The sequence below is a fragment of the Xenopus laevis genome, chromosome 1S (genome assembly GCF_017654675.1).
Source record: "Xenopus laevis strain J_2021 chromosome 1S, Xenopus_laevis_v10.1, whole genome shotgun sequence".
NCBI lineage: Eukaryota > Metazoa > Chordata > Amphibia > Anura > Pipidae > Xenopus > Xenopus laevis.
The window spans coordinates 97,090,374-97,108,022 of NC_054372.1; the positions used below are offsets into that span (position 1 = coordinate 97,090,374).

General features: G+C 34.9%; 1 protein-coding gene across 4 annotated transcripts in view; it reads left to right on the plus strand.

Annotated features, from left to right (window-relative positions):
- The first annotated feature begins 1,297 nt into the window (after nucleotides 1-1,297).
- The window catches only part of crlf1.S (cytokine receptor-like factor 1 S homeolog), a 77,406-nt gene continuing 61,054 nt past the window's right edge, over nucleotides 1,298-17,649 (plus strand). For all 4 annotated transcript variants that reach the window (XM_041579946.1, XM_018243702.2, XM_018243701.2 and 1 more), the window contains exon 1: nucleotides 1,298-1,840. Coding sequence is in view for 3 of the 4 variants with exons in the window: in XM_018243702.2 (XP_018099191.1) it covers nucleotides 1,786-1,840 (55 nt within the window). In the remaining variant the exon portion in view is untranslated. The remainder of the gene's footprint in view (nucleotides 1,841-17,649) is intronic.

Consider the following 17,649-nt stretch of genomic DNA (forward strand, 5'->3'; position numbering starts at 1 on the left):
GTCAATGCTCCAGTGATAGCAGTTATTACTTTTTTTGTATTGAAGTTGAAATGTCTGGTTCTCTGCCTAGTACCGGGGCATATTGCCCTTTCATTTTATGTCACAAATGCCTGTACTGTTTCATTCCAGCCACTAAAATTTCAATGCCTGTCTGAGGATTATGGGATATCAACAGCAGCTGGGAATGCATAAAGTGAACATGTGTGCTGTGTATTATGTGAGCTGGTTGTTCCGAAAGGTATAATAAAGTAGGTGTGACAGGTCTGATGGTATTTCTATATCTACTAGTGTATACAAGTGTAGGGTGTAAAGCGTATATTATTAAACAGTAAAAAAAAAAGTTCAATAAGGCTATTATTTTAAAAGATATGAATATATTTCTCATAAATTACTGTTTTACCTTCATGGTGGGGCAAATAGCATTTGTCTGTTGTTTTTTAACTTCAGCATAAATCCGTTTGCAAATAAATGAAACTTTATTAACTGTATAGGCCTAATAAGTGCATCTTTTTCCCCCTAGGGTTAAAACACAGTCTGAACAGCACTGAATTGTCATTAAATTTTCCATAAAGCCTCTTTTTGCCAACCCTATATGTAAGACTCGGTAACACATGTTAAATGTTAATTTACATAGTAACATAGTAGGTTAGGTTAAAAATAGACACACGTCCATCAAGTTCAACCTCTGAACTCTATTTTAACCTGCCTAACTGTCAGTTGATCCAGAGGAAGACAAAACAACCTCATTTAAAGCCTCTCCAATTTGCCTCAGAGGGGAAAAAAATTCCTTCCTGACTCCAAGATGGCAATTGGACTAGTCCCTGGATCAACTTGTACTATGAGCTATTTCCCATAACCCTGTATTCCCTCACTTGCTAAAAAGCCATCCAACCCCTTCTTAAAGCTATCTAATGTATCAGCCTGTACCACTGATTCAGGGAGAGAATTCCACATCTTCACAGTTCTGTAAAAAAAAACCTTCTGAATATTTAGACGGAACTTCGTTTCTTCTAATCGGAATGAGTGACCTCGCATCAGCTGGAAAGACCTACTGGTAAATAAATTTGTCTGGCTAAAAATTATGAATTTTTGGGACTGCTTCAAACAAAATAATCATCACCTTTATGGATTAATATTGAACGGGGTGCTAATATTACTAGTAACTTGGTAATATATTTTATGTAACGACACATTGCATTTTATATTCAAAGTTGTTATATTAGGTCTTGCTTAAATTTAAATGACATCACAGATGAAACTTTGGCTGGAACGGTGATATATCAAGTGACCTCATTTTAGCAAGTCAGATAATTTCTCACCATGACTCACATCTGAATGTTTTTTTATGAATCTTGAGTAAAAGAAGAGAAAAAAACAGAATAAATCCTTTGCAGTATATGCAAACAGACATAAAATGTGAAATAAAGGGATATTATAAAGGGGGCAGAGGAGAAAAAGTGAAGGATCCCTCTCAAGCTGTGTAGGGCTTGGTAATTTTGGTAACCCATGTGGGCGGGGAAATGAATCGGGCTACAGGCATATTTAGCTTGTCAGTTTTCAGTTGCTCAGACTTGCAAAAGGGTTTTCCTTAACCTGCAAGTTGTCTGTTTCCTTTTTGCATGCTTGAGTTATTTCTCTTGTACGTATTAAAGGGGAAAAAAGCCATATAGACAAGAGACACCCCTGCAGCAGTACCAGTGGAAAAAAAAATTCTAGAATTCACAAGAAACCAAGGTGGAATTTTTAAAAGTGCTCCAGTGGATTTTAAAAAAAAACCCCTGAAATATGATCGGTTTACTGCTCCTATGGATATGCACATTAATTGTGAACTCCCTGACTCGTAAGTAATCTTTAGTTTTCTCTTAGGTAATGCATGTGCAAGTTTGCCAGTAGTCTAAAAAGCAGTGGTACTGCCTTGCTGACTGAACACACTTCTGAGACTCGCAGAGAGAAAGTTGAGTTCTTTATGCTGCTGAGAGTTTCATAAAGATTTGGTCAGCATTTAGGCAGTGAAATAAAGAAGTTATGTGCGTTCAAATATTTTGAAGACCTCTATTTCTTTTTCTTTTTTTTTTTTCAAAGCAACTGCTTAAATCTGTTTGTTAAAATGCCTGCTCTCCTTTAACCAGAATTGCGAGTTCAGTGAAGAAAGCTGTTTTTGAACTTTATTGTAGACGGTTAGAAAAATAAATAGATTAACATGCTCCATTCTTCATGTACTATAGCGCAGAAACACAAGCAGTTCTTCATTCATTTGATTCTTTTCAACAAAACGCTCCTAAATCAGAAGGTTTACAGATATGTGGATTAAATTTTCAGAAATCAAACAGCCACAAGCAGAAATCCTTTTGCAGGATGAATGAGGCTTACAGATGCGATCTGTCTTTAAAGGAAAGCTAGAAATAGTTGCTGCATAGTTTAGGAAAACATTAGAGAGGTAATGCTATGTCTTTTTTCCTAAAAAAAGCAGTGTGCAATCACGTGCAGAAATAAAAAAAATGCAGTTTATTCTGTGTACAGTTATGCTTTGGCAATTGGCATTCTTATATATGAGCAGGGGGATACACAAGGGGGACTGAAAACTTTGTAGGCAAGCGAACATATGTTTTGTTTTGTTTTTAGTTGTTGTTGAATACCTGATTCTGAGTGTTTGCATGAAAGCAGAAAAAAATTGTTTTCTTAGACTTTCAATGGGTGAACTGCACTATAATCTGATTGCCTGCAGCAGCACGTTAATTGAGAAGCAGCATTAGGAAGCACTGCTAAGGCAAAGGTCATGAAGCAAGGAGCGCTATTGAGGTATTTGGTACCTCTCTAGTTCTTTAGGCAAAATGATTAAAAGCATCCATAATTGCTAGTCAAAAGTCCAGTAAGAGTGATTTATTACAGCCTGTGTATAAATCAAATTTAAAATTAGCAGTGGATAGAACATCTGGTTTTAGATACTAATAAAGGTTATCACTTTATTGACAATATTAAATGCTCTCTTAGAAACCGACAACTTCCATACAAGCATTTCTGACTGTGTATGTGTATGTCTAGGGTCTTCCTGTATTTTACTACTTCACAGGTAGGAAAAATAAGTAAAAATGTTTGAGATTAATCATCGTATTGGTATTATTAATAACATTTTGGGGATCTATTAAAACTGTCCCCCCAAAAGACCCCTTCTATAAATTGTATGTATGCAGTATATTAAAAAAAAAAAAACAGCATGTACCCTGAACCATGCCACAGAAATCATGGCTCAAGATGCATGGTTTGTAGTATTACTATTTACTCTATGCTTTTGCTGTACATATTTGAGTCATGTCAGAAGCCTCTGGCACTAATTAGTGTCACTGACATGCTCTGTTAATATTGTCATGCTTTATTCATTATGCCATCAGTTCTTAGCATTTTCCATTCTGTGCCAACTAGAAATAATTATTTACCCTGGATAGCTGTTGTGCATAAAAAAACACTTGAAGGTATATTCAGTAAGTAAAAGTATTAGATAAGGGCAAATACCCTCTGGTAGTAGCACGAAAAGAGCCCTCTGGGTACATGCCCTAGAACATTAAAACCCGTTAAAAATACATTGTGGATACAGAGGCACAGAAGTGCAGTACCAAGAGGAATACATATTTAAGCCTTGTGTGCACGCATTATAGTTATAGGTGTTTTCTGCAAGTCTTTGCCCCTATATTAAAGTTTTATGTGCCCATTGTATACACCTATTTATATATGTGTGTCATTTATAGTAAATAAAGTGTAACTAAATGACTAAAATGCTGATTCTTAATGAAGGATAATATGAATTGAGATGATTCTAAGACAGAACACTAAGCCATTCATTATGCATTCTTTTGCATTTCTAAAGGGTTGAATATATGACAATAATTGTGTATATTTTATCTGTGCACAGTAATTAATATAGTATGATTTAGTTCTCTGCAATCTACACACATGTACACACACACACACACACACACACACACACACAAACACACACAAACATATTTAATTACATGATTGTGCTAAATGTTTTACTTTCATGGGGAATTACGTACAATAAAATGATAAAACATTTGCAATTTAACAATAAAAGGTTGGTAGCTACTGTAAATAACAGTAACTGACAACCTGTGCTGAGTTATGAAAATGTTATTGCCGGCTACAAGTTGACATAGGTGACACAGTCATTGTTTTTTGCCTGTAAAATTTCTTCCGAAGTCTGTTTACCAGAGGCCACGTAAAACTGGTGGAAGGCAGAAATCGTCTCATAGCACGTTAAATGTTTGCGCTCTGCATAATGAGTTTGACCCTTCATTCTAAAAAAAAGTAGAGCTGTTTTTCCATTTGTGCATCTACATTCCAGAATTAAGTGTGTTGACTCAACAGAGTTCCAGGATTCCTTTAATTATAGTGCATTTTTTTATTGCAGAACTTTTCTTTTTTAGCCATTTGATTTGGGATCACTGGACAGTTACTGGATATCTGAAACTCTTTATCCATAATCACATTATTTACCAAGGGAATGCATTCTGTTTGTTGTTGTTTGTTTGCTTTTTAACTTCTGCACGTGCTTACAAAATATCAAATGCTGATTTACTTGTATGTCAAAAAGTACCAGTCTAGAGAGAAAGTCTAGTGATGGCTTAAAATTATGGTGAAAACCCATTACGGAATGTACACCTGCGGTTATGTTCAAATAATTGTGTTACAAACATCTTGTACTTGTTAAATCCATATACCTGTTTTAATGGTCACCGCTCTACATCATTAAGAAACTTAGACTAGATTTTTTATTAAACGAAAACAGGAGTAAATGTCTTGGATAGAATGTTTATTCTTATTTATTAGGGGCATATATTGTGTTTGCTTCTCAGGTACTGGTAGTGCTACTCTAGCTCTCTCACAGCTACACAAACGCACTGTATGTTGCTTTCAACAGGTTTAATTATGTATTATAAATCAGACAGAAAAGGGGTTACTAACAGAAATGATTTCAATGTTCTTAAACACTAACCCCCATATTTGCTATTAATACAGAATTAAGCCTCCCCAGTATTTTATAGTGATGTCCTCTTTGCATGTGCAAATGCACACATCCATCCAAATTCACACACATATATATACATATATATTTATATATATATATATATATATATATATATATATATATATATATATATATATATATATATATATATATATATATATACACATATATACATATATACATACAGTATATACAGGCTGGACATTTGCAGTAGTAAATCAAATGTATGAGTATATCACTTAGCTCTTAGTAAACAGTAAACTTTTCCTTCATTTAATATTTTACTCCTGGCTAGCAATATTTCTTTTTTAAACATTAACATTTGTAGGACTTGGGGACCACCACTATGAATTAATGCAGCTTAGTTACCATCAAGTCTTCAAATACAAGGTGGTGTTTTAATATTACAGAGAGACAAGATTGGGAGATAGCCTCTCATTATCCAGAATTCAATATATAAATATATGTATGTATATATGGAATTGGCATGGTAACCATAAGGTTGTGTTTACAAATCTATGCCCCTGGAAATGTCTGTTCAGGAAATTCAGTTTGTTTTTTCTTGTTTTATATTTCACTGTGAGAGAACACTTTCAGATAAATATCCTTAAACCTGACCTCTTTAACTCAATGAGTTCAATTAGACCTGATCCAAGCATATTTTTAAAAGCAACATATATAGCTTATACAAATCAACATTTTACTACTAAATGCCACTTTGGTGTGTCTGCAGCTGCCCCCATCAAGCACATGTGGTAATTTAAAGTTGACTTTCAATTTACACATCATATGCTCTCAATTATTTTTATTTATGTCTACCTTCTTCCTTAGACCATGTGTTCTTGCAAAATAAAAGCGCTTCTGCCCTTAACTGATAATCACTGTAATTCTACTAATTACATGTACAAGATCTTTTTCCTTGTACATTTTAAAAAGGAAAATATTTAGAGTTGATTTTGCAAAAGAAATTTCTGAAGTTTATGTTGCTTGTTAACAGCTACAAAATGAAAGACCTTGCCTTTGCATGCTTAAAAATTCTTTGGAGTGCAATTAAAGATCAAAACAGTTATGGAACATATTTTGCCTTATTATGGATGATGTGTGCTCAGTTTCAGTGATTTTTAATACATATCTTTAGGTCTTGAATTCCTATTCAGACTGTGAAAATACAATTGTTTCCTTCACAAGGTAATTTTCTAGATTTAGAATTCCTGTATTTTAATATTTTTGGTCCTTGGGGGTTGACAACATAATATTTAGAGGATTGACCAAAAAATTGTATTTCTGAAAACGAAGTATCTTAATTTTCACTTCAAGCATTCAATTTTTTATTGATGTTGGCTTTTAATTTGAGTTTAGCTGTCCACTGGGAATCTGACCTTTTTGAAGCAGTTATAGTTTCTTAGAAAAATTCTGTAGCAATCATTAAATGGCATAACTTATGCCTTTTACACTGAAATCATTTTTTTGTGTGAACTTTGAAAAACTGCATTATTTATTATTATTCCAGAGAAAAAAGGAAATCATTTTTAAATATATGAATTTTTATATTTTTTATATTTTTATATTTATTTTAATATTTTATTATAATGAAGTCTATGGGAGATGGCCGTCCCGTAATCCAGAGCTTTCTGGATAACAGGTTTCTGCATAGTGGATCTAATACCTGTATTTACAAACATGTATGTCCTGATTTTTACTTATTTTTACTAATGCAAATCATATATAGTGATGCAGATGTATCTGCATAATTAATACAAGCATTTCTAAAACAAATTGAACTATGTTTCTTCTTAGTGAATGTACACGTCTACTAGATCAACCAGCAGCTCAGCTGTACAGTATTCAAATAATAAAAATGCTTTCTGTATTGCAACATCATGTCTTGGGCCCATTAACTAGAATATCTAAATAAAACTGTCATGGTAGATGGCTCGAGTTCCTAGAATTAATTTAGTGCTGAGTTGTTGAACACAAACTCTTTTAATGCTTAATAGTGGCTGATATGTACCTAGTTGAATTCACCTTTACCAAAAGGGAAGGTACATTTCATTAAAGTAAGTTAAAAGTAGAATCTGGGACAGAGATAAATACATATGGGCTGGATACTAAACCTGTGTGTTATTCCAGCAAGTGCTACTCTATTTCATACTCTATGGGGCAAATTTACTTACCTCGAAGTTGCGCCAGCCTTGGCTTCGCTGCACTTCGCCAGTTGTAGATTCGCCAGGGCTGCGCAAATTCACAAAGATCTGAAGTTGCGCACAAGTTACCTGTCGTTTGCAAAGTTGCGCTAGCGATGTTATGATCAGCGGTTCGAAGTTGCGGTACCGATTGCAAATTTGCATACGGCGCCAAGTTAAAGTACAATGGACGTATATGTAGTAGCAAATACGTTACACTACACAATAAAATAGAGTTGTTATTTTGTCCTATACATGTGTCATATGTTAGGAAATGTAGGGGGAAGGAGGGTACCCACCCAAAAAATGTACAATCTTTTTCAGCCTATCACCCTTAAAAAAGGAAAAGACGCCAGCATTTTTTGGGACTTGACCAAGTCCTATCTACTCTATTGCATTTCGCCTGGTCTGAGGTGGCGAAGTAAAGTCTGGCGCAAGAGGTAACGTTCACGAAAATCCGCAACTTAGTGAATTAGCATAGTTACGTCCCTTCGCCAGAGCGCAACTTCGTCTGGCGTAAGGGTGCGAATTAGCGCTAGAGTAGGTTGCAAAACTACGTAACGCTGGCGAATTTTCAATAGCGTTAGCCACTTCGCCCTTTAGTAAAATTGCCCCTTTGTGTTTATATAATTACCCATGTGTTTCATGCAAAGAACTTCAATATACTTTCTCAGTTAACTGTATTTTAATACACTTTTGAAAAACCTGAGTGAATTCAAGAACTTGATAGAGAGAAACTGGGAAGGATTACAAGGCAGTGTTTAGCACCATTAACAATACTGTGTTGTGAAGCTCTATTACTGATAGTTTATGTTTTATCCAGTATACAGCACCATTGAACTTTATACTCAATGCCTATGATTTCATAAAAAGAATAATATTGTTATGGGTCTACAATCATTCTTCAATCATTCTTATCTTCAGTTTAACTGTATTTGAATTCTGATTTTACAAGCTTGCTTGCATGCATAATAACTGAAACACTACCCATAACTCCCAGATGCTGATGTTGATGCTATCTTCTATGTAAATCTTGTAACTTTGAGTCCATCACACCTACATGTTGTTATGAGAAAGAAATGATTTGTGCTACTTAAAAATAGTACTGGAATGAATATATGTGTAGTTTTCCTTTCTACTCTAGCAAAATAGGTGCCAGTTCCTATAGCCCCATCACTGTTGGCAGTAGACTTTGTAATGTAAATGTGGTTTTGCAATAGAAATCATTTACAAAAATTGCAGTTCACCTTGAATCCATCACTGTTCCCCGGGGCATGTTCACCAGGAAGATAGAGCAAACAAATAACTTTCTTAGTGACAATTGTGGGCACTTTCAGCATACTTCCTTGTGAATTGTGAAGCATTACTTGCATGTGAATCAGCAAGTGCTTTCACAAATGCTTGCAAGCCTATGAGGGTGGTGTTTGTGCTTTGTTGTGGAGTTTTTGAGCTCCTCAAAAATGCAGAGGTTAAAATGCATGTATAACCCATGTGCCATTGCCTTTAGTCTGCAATGATAACATATTCAGCAGTGTTTCCAGAAGGTGGGATATTTTTAAACAAAAACAGCTGCTGTCTCTCTGGTAGGGCTTTTGGGGGCAGTATGAATATGTATTATCTAAGAACCTCAAAGAAGAAAAATGTTTAACATACAAGATAGAAAGAAACACTGCCAAGTCCAATTATGGTCACTGGTATTTTGGAATGTAGAATTTACAATAAGAGAAGGAAAACACAACCACATCATACATGTTCATGTTCCTAACGCTTTATCTACATTTATCTCCTGAAGGAACCACTCTCTCTATTTTTATTCTGTCCATTGTTGTAAACTCCTTACAATTTTCATACCACATGCAAAGACACAAACAAAATCTATACGTTCATAATAAATAAATAACCTTAAAGGTTAAGTACAGAAATGATGTCTCATACAGGCGGTTTGAGCATGTTTCATGAAGTTTAGGACCTGTCTGCAGGAAAATTGCTAACCATCTGCTGCATTTTGAGTATTTTTGGAGTAATGCTGACTATCACTATCTATGGCAGAGGGGCTTCTCTTAATGTAGACCTTTCTGGATAACTGATTTCCAGATCCCATACCTGAACTACATCTCCCAGTATCTTTAGCAATTCTGTGAATTGTTTATAACAGCAGAAGGGACATGATGTTGACATTGCTGAAATCTCTTACACATTATTGACATCCCATAGACAATTGCTTAGACACAGTGACTAAATTACAGCTTTGGTAAGAGGAAAGTTAGAAAATGAATTTACTGGCAGCTGTTTCCACCATACACATAAGAATACTGTATGTCTGTTTATGTCAGTCACCAAGAAAGAAATGGCACTCACTCGGACCTGGCATCACAGCTAAGGAGAGGCACTGTGCATAATGGATACATTAGGTTAAATGTATTGGTATGTCATATAGCATAAATACCGTTGATATTTCAAGCCTTTAAAGACATATCTCTAAAATCAGAATAAAAAATCTCTGGTTTGAAGGAAACTTCTAGCCCATTAATTATTCTCACATTGGGCTCCTTTATATTAGAGCAGATGTTGCGTAAGAATTTCCTTTATTGTCTGTGTGATAAGCAGGGGAGAATACAATAAATTCTCACTTGAGTTGATACCTAAATCGCACCTGTAGAAGTGATTCCATACTGAGTTGCATGCTACAAAATGGATTTTTTTTGTACAGAATATAACATAACACAGCTGATGATTAAATCTGTACTAAAACGCTGCAAGCAACCACTACATCAAACAAGCTGTGTAACAAGTGTGCTAGAATCACTGGAACACATTTAAATGGTGCACATATACATATTATGAGATCTAATCTGATTTATTGCATCCCACAATAATGTTTTTTGTGAAACAGACAGATCAATCTAACCAAAGCCTCCATATAGTGCACCCTGAATAAAGAAAGCTACACAAATAACAAAGCTTTTAATGTTTCCTTTCATTTAGAATGATAGCTCGACTGTATTAGAGTATACAGCTATTAATATAGTAGAGTTTATTAATGAACTATAACCCTTTAAACTGTAGTTGATTTTTTTTTCCTGGCACTTAAGAATGAATTAGTGCATCATTAGCTGTTCCTTTCAATATACATTAATGTCATAAACAGATCCACATATTAAAGCAATCCGTTCTTGCTCATTTAATAGAATAACATTACCTTGTCCCTTATTAGAAAATATGTTTGTTTTGCTTTAGAAATGTCCCATACTACGTAGTCTAGTTTAACACATCCTTGCTGTTACAAGACATGTGGTTGTTATTAACTCCCTCAGTACTGGGAGAAGTGAATGTGGAGGGGTCAAGGATAGGGGATTAGGGCACTGAGATACTGTACACTGAGATGTATGAGCCATAAAACAAATAACAAAATCACAAGTTTTGGTACAAAGGTCTTTGAAACTTGGACAAAAAGACATTCTGTTCATTCTTCAAAATAGCACTAATAATTCAGTTTAGATGGGCTTCTCTCAAAGTGATAACACTAAGCTTCTGAAGGCCTTTCTGTTGTCACTAGAGAAGACACGTCTTTGTATAATATGTCCTTCTGTATGTGATCCATACATCTAGCTTTTCATTTTTAAACTAGTGCTCCAGTAGCTGAACTGTGAATACCATACCCATGTCAGCAGATCTTCCATTACATATAAAACAGGCTTTTCTATCGGTCTGATTTGTGAGTATCCCTATGGTTTCTGACTTTCTGTATTTTAAATAGCAGTATGCATTTTTGACAGGATGCACATTTGCCTTAATCTGTAGCTTTTAAAAGGCTCCTTTTTGAGCTTTTTGCCCCTACTATTGCATGATATAGTGTGCTACCACGTCTGTTCATTTTGGACCTACTTGACATCACAAACGACTGTTTCCTTCTTAAGTCATTAAAGTGCCAACCAATTTTATAGCCTCAGAAGACAGTTGCTTCAGACAACCATAAATGTCAGGATTCCAAGGCTAATGTTGTTTTTAATGGTGTACTAATGAAAAAAAATGTAATTTTCTCTTAAATGGAGAATGTCCGATTTGCTTAATTCTAAGCTGAGAACATGTATACTTGCACAATTTTAAACCTTTCTGTTAGCCTGTTTTCAACATTTCTTCACCCACCAATAAAACAGGACATTTTGTAGATTTTACAGATACCTATTGGCTTTATGTACAAATATTTATAGCTATGATTGCAATGTTTGTTGAAGATCTCCATGGCACAAATTTCTTGGAGTGCCTCATGCCCTGTATGTATCAGTGGCAGCTTCACTTATAAATAAATTATAATTATGGGGCACAAGGGTGATATAAATATATATATCATGGATGGTTCTTTTAATAGCTAGGGGTATAGTGTGGTGGCAACGTGTGATGTTTTTCTATTGAACCAGAAACCATGTATTCAAGTTAACCTTTGTGATTATTCGTTTTGTACAAATATTTTGCCCAATCCCTTGTGCACTTTGTATGAGTTTACAACCTACAAAAAGTGGCCCAGATTCAGCCCAACTTTTGCTTTCCAGCAAACTCTTTGCTCTACATTAATCATTTGCTTTTTCATATAATTTGTGTTGCTCACAAAATCTGCAGGCCAATAACAGGACTTTCTCTTTCACTGTGCCTGTTGTCCTCTTCATGCTGGGAACTAATATTGGTAAACAAACACCTCTAACAAATATATCTTGCAATAGATGTGTCAATCAAAGTGACTGATTTGCTGACTGGTTGCTTTGCAATCAAGCGTGGATAAAACGGGGCGATTAACATCCCTCGAAGACTTAAACATTGCATTCTTCTTCTATCTGTATCAACATGTCTCGGTATGGATATAGTGTTTATTGTTATGCTTAAGCATACAGGTCTGTATGTGCTTGTTTTCAGAACAGTCTGTAAATATGAACAAGAGTTAAATGGAAAGTGTGGCAGTATTTATGCTTTTTAAAGAATCCTCGTGTGCCACACATTAAAATCCATATCCCTCCACTGATATTTCTAAATAAGACAAGAAATACTGATAATAATTATAAATCGTATGCTATTTGACTTCATGGCAGAAAACCTTCAACTCCCTGTAGGACTGTCAGATTTGTGTATATTTTACCACGTGTGTGGGTTCAGGCTATTCCAGGCTCTATTTGTTGCCCTTCTTATATTTAGCACATTCAGGAATTTTCATTTTCAGATTCTGCTTCCCTCAAAGTTGTTATAGTTGTATGCATTAGTGAGAAATGCCTTACACAATGTTCAGCAAGAAAACCTTAATACTGGTATATCCAGGAGGAATTAACTAAAGTAGTACATTTATACTATTTCATTAAACTTTATTTGCTGGTGAAAGACTGCCACAAAATTTGCTAAACATTTTGGCACTGTATACCCCTTTTTGTGTGATGATGCAAAGAATTTATGTTATTACTGCCAAAGTAATATTAACATTCAGCTCTGGCTTGGCTACTAAATGCAGATAGAGTAACTTGTAAGTTCTCTTTGTGTCTATATGGGTTTCTTCCAGGTACTCCTCTTTCCTCCTACATGCAGAAAATATACAGACAGGTTAAGTGGTTCCTGATAGAATTGACCCTACTGTGTGTGAATGTAATAGGGCCCATAGATTGTAAGCTCCACTGGGGCAGGGACTGACATGAATGTTGTATAATCTTTGTAAAGTGCTACATAAATGTGACGGCACTATATAAATACTAGGAGATTTTTAAAAAGCAATATTAGTTCATATAACTAACAACATGATATCAGTACAAAAGGGTGATATTACCTGCCATCATCATTTGTATTTAGTAACCAAACAAATTGAGGTTTGGCAGGAGTTGACAAGGGTATCTAGTCACTTATCACAAATAGTAAGAATCTGTAAACAACTACTTTGGTAACTCCTTATCAGTGGAGTAAGTAGATGGTACGGGGCCACAGAAAATTAAATTTAGGGCCCCCATCATATAAAGATTGTCCTGTTTTACCTATATATATTGAAATTGCTCATTAAATAGGTCCTCATTGGGCCCCTATACCTCTTGGGATCCACTGCAGCTGCAGGGTCTGCTTTCTCTATAGTTACGCCCCTGCTCCTTTTCACTCTTTACCTCGTTAGGTATGAGAGCGGATCCAGTGCAGTGAACAACAAAATTACTTTACCCACTATTGGGGAATGTAAGAAACATCAAGGAAAACATATATACTGTGAACAGTTTTCCTTGGGGTGACAAATTTTTAAATATATTTAATATAGATTTTGTAAGCCCGCAAAAACATTTAGTAACCTATTTGCCAGGTAGCGGCAGTGTTTCTAATAAAATGTTTTTATCACTGAAAATAGTTATTTTTAAAACCATAAAAATACATCAACCTCAACTAGGTCTTAAAAATGTCCTATGCACAATTACAATTAGCAATGTATTAACTGTTTTTTGTTTTTAAATATAGTAAATACTTTTTACATAATTACACTTCCCCGGTTTGTTTTTCTGTACCTCATATTTCTTGTTATTTCCTATTTTTACTAAAGTTGCAAGGTAAAATAAAGTAAAAAGTAAGTAATATAATGCAAGTGGAAGAATGCTATGTTTTTTATATGAATACTACAAAACTACATTAAAATAAAACATCAATATTTTCATCTAAATAAATCCATTTTTTCTACTTGAAACTTAAATCAGGTAAAAATATTGGGATACCAAAAAAACTTTATTAATATTCAACCTCAGGGAAATCTAATAATATTCTAGGAGAGTGATTTTAAGACATGAATTTGGAATTTTGCCAAATTTTAATTTGTAAATACAGGTATGGGATCCGTTAACTGGAAAACCATTATCCAGAAAGCTCTGAATTACGGAAAGGCTGTCTCTCATAGACTTCATTATAATCAAATAATCTAAATTTTTAAAGATGATTTCCTTTTTCTCTGTAATAATAAAACAGTACCTTGTACTTGATCCAAACTAAGATAGAAATAATACCTATTTATAGTATTTATAGTAGACTTAAGGTGTGATGATCCATAAAAGAAAAAAAGATGTAAAAAAAAAATTAGTCCAGTAAACTGGGTAGGCATCAAATTAGGAGTGTGACGTAGGGTGGGCACACCTATTTAATTTACAGCATACATATAAAAAGACAAAAAAAAATACACAACTGGCGCCGGTCACCAATATTGTCTGCCCTACAGATAAATGTTACTGCCCATATGCTATGACCAGCTGCTTTTCTGTCTAAAGCAGTTCCTGTTTGCTATTCAGTATTCTACCATGTAGTTCTTGAATTAATGTCACTATTCCATTATTTCTAGTATTGCATTTAAGTGGTTCAACCAAGCATTTCCCAAAGTGAAGTTTAGGGGTTTTATTTATTCATCTCTGAATTTTTCTGGTCAAACTTTTAAAGGGGAAAATACAATTTTTTTAGGTGAAAAAAACCCATAAATTTTTTTGGGATATAGTCCAATTGTGTTAAAAGTCAGATGAAAATAGTACTCCAACTCAGACCTGCCAAGAACATGTAAAAGTCAATGGCAGATGTCAGCTAACAACTGGAAGATTCCCTGAGTTGCACTTGTATTCCTGAAAAAATCGTAGCTTTGTGTCTGATTTTACGAAAAAATTGTGAAAATGTATTGATAAATAGGGGGAAAATGTCCGTGCAGATTTTGTCAGAGTAGTTTTCAGAAAATAATTAGAACTTTTCAGATTTTGATAAACAACCCCCTAAGTGTTACACTAAATATTTCAGTATTTGTTATTTGTAAAAACCTACTCATTCAGCATTATGCTGGTAGAAAGCATGTCACCACAACACCAGTCTTAAATGTCTTTCTGAGACAATTATCCTAATGAAGGTGCTGATAAAGGTGTGTAATATCAATTAAAATGTTGAAGCACATATTAAGAACTATATTGCTGTGCGATACAAGATGCACTAGTCACCAGCAATTTAGAAAATGCACACTAGTACAAAAAGGGAATGTCCTGCTCATTCTGAACTTTTGAATACGGTCTTCAATTACAATTTATGTTAACAGTACTGTATATACAGTATAAGTGTATGCATAGTTGTGATCCATAGTGGAACGTAAGTTGGTACACAAGTCAATTCATGCCTATGTTTGTGCTGTTATTCCTTAAAAAAAATCTTCAAATATAATCTTCCTTTGCACACCTCTATGTTTTTCTGTTTTGGGTACTTTCACCATCCCAGTGCTGGAACACTCAGCACTAAGGAAATGACACCTTAATTGCAGTACTGATTTTAGCTATGGGAGAGATTCATCTTTGTAAATTAATAAATGGCCTATCATAGTGTCAGAGTTAAAGACAGAATGCCCCCAAAAATCCAGTACCCATTAACAGACCAATAGAGCATTTCAGGGAAAGAAATGTTGTGATGCATTGTTAATCCATTTGATACCTAGCTGTGCATTGTCAGTTTTACATAGTCCTCTCCTAATAACAATGACATTATTACTGTGTTTTTGCTAAACTATAAAAGAAAGGAGATCAAATCACTGTGGGTAGAAGGATCCTGAAAAGTCTTGTTCAATCAATCTCTTACACACAAAAGCCCTTTAGGCAGCCTACTGTAAAATATAAGGATACATATGGGAGAGGCTTTTGTAGAGATCACTTTGTATCAGTTTACCTGCTGTATTTTCTATTCTCTCTCTACTGACTACTGTAGAATATAGTACTTGTAGCTTTACTGTTAAAGCTAGTTGTTCACCTTCGCTTTCTAGTTAACTCCATATAGAACTGGTGTTGTACTTATTGCCTTAACGAATTTAATGGCCTACTGAACTATCCAGACACATATACATATAACAGGAACTTTGTTTAGGCTGAACCTTAGCGTAGATTTATGTGGACATCTGCACAGGGCACTGTTTAAGAGCAATATCCTCATTCATACAGTTGATGAAGGAGCTTATCCCCCCAAAAAACTAGTACTTTCCAGATGTCTAAATAAAAATCTGCCCTAAGAATCAGTATAAAGAGAATGTGTGTCCCTGTTATATGAATGTTGTCATTTTGTCAAAGCTATGAAAACCATTTGGAAATTGTACCTTTTTCCTGGAAATACTTTTGCTCAGCGACAGCTTTGAAAATAGAAGAATGAAAAAATGGTATACTACATTTATTCTTGAGTCCGACTGGCATGAGATCCCTTATCTGCTACCCATTATCCAGAAAGATCTGAATTATGGGAAGGCAATCCCCATTTTAAGCAAATAATTCAATTTTTTTCTCTGTTATAATAGAACAGTACATTATTATCCTAACCAAGCTGCATTTTGGTGACAAAACAATTCTGTTTGGGTTTCTTTAATGTTTTAGACTCAAATTATGAAAAACCCCAGGTCCAGATAATAGATCCCATACCTGTACTGACCATATTTTCCATTGAAGAGGAGCAGTTCTTTCCTATATTATATATCTGGTAGTAGAAATGTATTGAAACCAAGATGGCATACAAAGAAGTTTGTGGAGCCCTTGTGGGCCATAAAGTTGTTTGGAGTGCCAGGTGTGGCCCATGGGTCCCAATTTGCACCGCTCTAGGGTAAAAAATGACCTACTGATTGTGATAAGTAGTTTCCAGAATCATTAACAGTTATACTACAGGCAGGACAATCTTTAGGGAGGAATTCTCGATGGGGTGCTAAGTGCAAATTAAACAAAATGATATAAGACTGTAGGCAATAAGTCACTTAAAAGATGTCAGAAATAAGAACTGTTGTATTTAATAAAGTCCACCCTAGAGCTTCATGATAATATATATACATAGGAAGCCGCCTGTGGTCTAGTCTTTTATCTCTACTGTATATTTGTCTGTTGGAACATAATTCATATAGTGAAAAAAGAAGTAGATCTTGTGTTGATTTGTGACTATCCCTAACACACGCTGGCAGATTTCAGCAGCATTCCAGATGCACAAAATGCATTTGATCCTTGTAAAGCGGTATTCCACTTGCATGTTCATTTTGAGAAGGTTTCTCCCCCCACACTGTAAAATACTGGGTCTGGTTTCAACTGTCTATATTCTTTCTGCTTTATATACTTTGAATGCTAGTTCAGTGATAGCAAGTTTAAAAAAAGAAGTGATCTGCCAATTCCTTCTCAATGCAACATGTGAGGGAAGAAACTAAGACATTAATATATTGAAATAATTGGCCACATAACCACTGCTTACTACTTTCTCACCAGTGCCGTGCTGATTGGTCCAGGACTGTCACATGTCCGTCGTGTGTGTTCCCTGGCAGTGGAACTTCCTTCACAACATCAAAAGTACAAAAACGAACGGCATGCTGCTGTTGAATTAAAGATATATTTTACCAAATGTTACAGTGCGTAATGTCCATTACTACTGACGCGTTTCGTGCCCTTTGGCACT